Source organism: Myotis lucifugus, unplaced genomic scaffold, assembly GCF_000147115.1.
Source record: "Myotis lucifugus unplaced genomic scaffold, Myoluc2.0 scaffold_26, whole genome shotgun sequence".
Taxonomy (NCBI): domain Eukaryota; kingdom Metazoa; phylum Chordata; class Mammalia; order Chiroptera; family Vespertilionidae; genus Myotis; species Myotis lucifugus.
In genome coordinates this window covers 7,761,695-7,766,322 of record NW_005871074.1, presented here as the reverse complement: position 1 = coordinate 7,766,322, position 4,628 = coordinate 7,761,695, and the positions used below count along the sequence as shown (strand labels likewise).

Here is a 4,628-nt window from a genome sequence, read left to right as displayed (position 1 = left end):
GTCCCAAGTAATCGCCCCGACTTCTCAGCAAAACCCAATCCCCGTGGAGGAGTCTCTGGGAGCGCAGATACCTGGGATGAGCTACCCGGTGCGGGCATTAGGGAGCCTCCAAGCCTTGCGAAGCGCCCCCGTCAGCAGGTGCGTTTACCCTTCGGTTTCAGGTGTATAAAGGCTTTGTCAGCAAAGAGGAAACCCTCGCCTTTAGAGTGGGAAGCGCCTCCGGTGCCGTCGGGGCAGGCGCCAGGAGCTGCCCGCCACCAGGTGGCGCCAGAGGCACGTCGTCTTTGCTCACCCTGAGGCCTGGGACTGTGCTGCCTGGCTGGAGCCTCTGTGCTGGTTCCCTCACAGCCCCTCTTACCTCGAATCTAGGTCCAGAGGAAAATCCACATGTACACACTCTCCACCCTGTCCCCAGGAAATGTTAAGGCCTTTGAAGTGAGGCTGGAAAGTAAATAACCAAGTGGAAAAAAAATAAAGGTGGTTTTATGTAATTTGTAATGCGCTGGCAGTTTTTTTCTCCCCCTTTTCTCAAGGAAAGACATTAAACTTGTCCTTGACCAGAAACCTGAGAAGGAAACCGTAAGGTATTTTAAACAAGAATAAAAGAAGGACATCTGCTTGGGTATCTGGAAGTGGGGTGGTGGGTGAGGCAAGAGAGAAACACACCACGGTGTGAATATAGCCAAGTATTTCATTTATTAACAAAATAAGTCTTACCAAGGGAGAGCTCTATTCATCCCAGAGAGGCCCCGAAGCCTCCCCACGATGCTGCATAAGAGAAGGGATGGTGTGGGGAGAAGACCCAGGGCCCAAGTCTTCAATCCCAGTCATCGAGGGAGCCCAAGGAAGTCCCCAACTTTGGGGAATCTGTTGGGACAAGCCTGGGAAGGGATGAAGGGGGGCTATTGCGATCTGTATGCTCCTTTACCGTCCAGCCTTCCCCCAACGGAGCTAAAAGGTTGTACTGCCCGCTGATAGTGCCACTGGTCTGCTTTGGAGGGATCTAGCAAGGATCGCTGACGCCACCCCCCACTGCCAGGAGAGGGACCACTGCCCCAATAACGGAGAGAAAAACAATGACTATAAAAGCACTTTGCAAAATATAAAAAGCAAAGTTTCATGCCGGCAAGGCCTTCTAGGACTTTTAATTGAATAAGATGAGCCCTATAGGACCAGTCCCCTCCTTCCTACCCAGCGGGCAGTGTTTGGGGTCAGAAGAGTCTGGAAGCAGAAGGGCTCTGTCCAAGGCCACTGGGGTCCCTCTCTCAGGGCTCTCCGTACGCAGAGCAAGGTAGGGAAGAAAGGCTCTAATTTGGGGGGCCAGGGCAAAGATCAGGGACCCTGGGAGGAGAGGGCTGCAGGGGAGAAGTCACAGAGTAGAGTTCTGGGTCAACAGAGGCAAGACCTCCTGCCACCAAGGCCCCTCCCTGCACCCTCCAAATACGCTACAAAAAATATCTCCTCTCTGTTTCTGGTACAAAGGTAAAAACAGAATCTCAAATGGAAGAAAATGAGGGAATGAAGGGAAAAGGGGGAAATGTAGTTTTAATGGTTAAGAAGCATGCAAGAAACTCCCCAGGAAGGGAGAACAAAACAAAGAGAAGAACCCCAGAAGCCCAACTCTCCTTCTTCCCCTAAGACCAAACCAAAAAAAAAAAAAAAAGCAAAAGGAAAACAAATTAAAACATATCTAAGAAAAAGAAAAAATAAAGGAAGTGGGACGGGGAGCATGTAGTTACTTGTGTGATTAATATTATTTGGGGAAAACAGACTTTTTGCATACCATTGACTCGTGTGGGCCGTTAATGCACTTATATTCCCAGCTTGTAAGCTAACATTATAGTAAATAAATACACAGTCCAGTGGGGAGGGCATGGGCGGGGACATCTGGCAGGACAAGCAGTAGTGGAGGTTGCAGCGGCCAGGCCAGGAGGCTGGGGGAGGGTCAGGGAGCGGGCGGGAGGAAGAGCTGTAGTTACTGGTATCCAAGTGCCGAGGCTGAGGCTAGTCTCTGTCCGTACAGCGCATATGGCGAGTAGTAGGGTCCGGCTGTGGGGAGAGACGGCATGGCCAGGCCCCCAGCTGTGGATAAGTGGCTCTTGCCGTAGGGGTGGTACCGGCTTAGCCCCAAAGTGTGTGGACTCCGCAAGGACAGCGATCCAGGGCTGCCCGGGGCGGAGGGCGGGGGGAGGTGCAGGTGGCAGGAGGCAGCGGCTGCGGCGGCTGCGGCAGCGCTGCCCAGGCCCGAGGCCCCAGGGTAGGCGGCCAGAAGTTTCTCTGCGCCGGGCAGGGCCGTGTGAGTCCGTAGGTGGCTGAGCAGCTCCTCTGAGGTGGCAAAGCGCTTGTCGCACGGCCCGCTGGCTGCTACCCAGTTGCAGCTGTGCGGCAGCGGTTCGTTCTGCAGCATGAAGCCGTAGGTGTAGAGGGGGTGGCCCGGGAGCGCGGCCTGGGCGGCGCTGGAGGAGAGGGCGGCGGGCTGCAGAGGGTGCCCGGGGTACACCAGCGGGTAGCCGCCCGCCTTCAGGCTGGGCCCGGCTGGGTCGTGCGCGCTGCAAGTGGAGCAGCTGGAGCCGCCGAGGTGAGAGGCGCTGTGGTAACCTCCCAGGCAGTAGGGGTCGCGGCATAATCCCTGCAGGAAGGAGGGCGGGGAGGCCCCGGTGAGTGGGCTCGAGCTGGGGGGCTTGCCTGGGGGCAGGCCCAGGCTCCCCGACAGCTGGCCTCCCACGAGGCCAGACTTGCTAGGATCCAGGCCAGGCACGAACTGAGAGGGGTAGCCGGCGTAGGCGCCCACGATGGAGCCGTGGTAGCCGATGCTGGACGGTGGCAGCGGGAAAACCGAGTGGCCGGGTTTGTAGGGGGACACCGGGGCCACGTGGCCGGCCCCGACCAGCGCCGAGGGCGGCTCCGACTTGCGCCCGGAGGCCCCCGCGTCGGCAGCACCCCCGTGTGCGCCGGGCTCCCCGCTGCTCCCGCGGCTCACGGACACAGCCTCCGGGCTGGGCTTGGGCTCCTGGTCTTTCTTGTCCAGCTCCCCGCTGCCGCCATTCTTGCAGTCAGAGTGGTGCGGGGAGCCGCCCCGGGAGCCACCAGGCGAGGAGGAAGACGAAGATGCGGAGACGGGCGCTCCATGCGGGGGAAAGGGCGTGCAGGCGGCGCTGGGGACCCTGAAGCCTGCCTTGTCTCCCGGGGACAACGAGGAGGAAGAGGAGGTGGAGGACACAGAGGAGGAGCCGCTGTCTTTACGGGAGTCGCCGCCGGAGCCCTTGGAGTAGGGCTTGAAGCTGGACTTGTCCTCGACGGGGGAGTCCCCCAGCTGCTTGAGCACCGCAGACGCGGAGGCAGCGCCCGAGGCGGAGCGGCTGGGGTCCTTCTCCGCTCCCAGCCCGTTGGCCGCCGCAGCCACCGAGTTGAGCTTGGACGAGGGCGGCGGGTCCGGCTTGCCGATCTGCGAACAAGTCTGGGCCAGCAGCGCCAACGGACTCTTCTTGGCGTCCAGCTGTGGAAGACAGCGGCAAGAGCGGGGAGAGGGAGTGAGACGACCAGACCGACAGGGCCAGCCGGGTAGGTGGGGTGCCTGGGGAGCCGGGTGGGCACGGGAGAGAAAAGGCCTGGGGGAGAAGTCTGAGCGCGCCCGGTGGGCGGCGCAGCTGGGCAGGACTGCGCTCTCTCTGCTCGTCGCCCGTTGGTGGATCCCTGGCCCCGCTGGGTCCCAGAGCGCACCACAGGCCCCGGGGAACGGGGCAGTGGAAGTGGCCCACCGACGGCCCCCGCGGGCGAGGGTGACGCCTCTGGAGTCGGGGCTGCGACTTGCCCCCTTCCCTCTCATCTCGCTCCTCTGAGCCCAGGGAAAACTTACTCCTTCAGTTTGGGGAACTTCGCTTGGGACGGGTTTCCGGGCGGAGGCGCGGCGCGGCAAAAACCCGGAGAAGCGCCTTCTAAAGCCTGGGCTGCCGTGGGCGCTCCTAGCAGTCCCTCTCTCCCGGGAGCGCACCCAGGGAAGGGGGAGGAAGAAAGCCCCGGGACCGGGAGTGCCGGGGCGTCGTGCGCTCTAACCCGAGGGGACAGAGGCGGAGTGGGATGGGCGCGATCCGGGATTCAGAGAGAACAAACCCGGGCGGTGGTGGTGGTGGCGGCGGCGGGGTGGGGGCAGGAAAGACCCAGGAAAGATCATCTCTGGCCTAGAAACTGGGTGCCAAAAGAAGTAAAGGACCTAGTGGTAGACGCCAAGAGCAAACCCAATCCGAGAGAAAACCCGTAGCTCCGAAGGGCGCGAGTGGAAGGGGAACCTTTCACGGAGAAGCCTGGGAGAACCGCGTGGGCTCTGATCACCTCCGTTCTCGGCCCCTCCGCACCCGGTCCGCCAGTGTGGCCGGGGACGGGGTGCCGGGAGTGGGGCCGCGGGCCCGGCAGTGGTGGGCGCAATGGGAACGGCGCAGGGCGGGCAGAGACCAAGACACTGACCTCAATGGGGCTGACGGGAGTGGAAGACAGCGGCTGCAGGTACTCCGGGTGCAGGAGGTGGCCGGTGTGAGCGCTCAGCATCTTCAGGACCCTGATAGGGAGCCGGTTCGCTTGGCGCAGGGCGTCCTCATTTCCAAGAGGTACACCGCCGCCGGCACCGCCGGCCT

At 61.3% G+C, this 4,628-nt stretch overlaps 1 protein-coding gene across 1 annotated transcript in view; it reads right to left on the bottom strand.

Annotated features, from left to right (window-relative positions):
• Positions 1 to 673: 673 nt before the first annotated feature.
• The window catches only part of ZNF703 (zinc finger protein 703), a 7,904-nt gene continuing 3,949 nt past the window's right edge, over positions 674 to 4,628 (bottom strand). Inside the window, exons 3-4 of the mRNA XM_006086267.2 lie at positions 4,462 to 4,626; positions 674 to 3,496 (exon numbers count right to left, since the gene is read on the bottom strand). Coding sequence (XP_006086329.1) covers positions 1,976 to 3,496; positions 4,462 to 4,626 — 1,686 coding nt within the window. The 3' untranslated portion in view covers positions 674 to 1,975. The remainder of the gene's footprint in view (positions 3,497 to 4,461; positions 4,627 to 4,628) is intronic.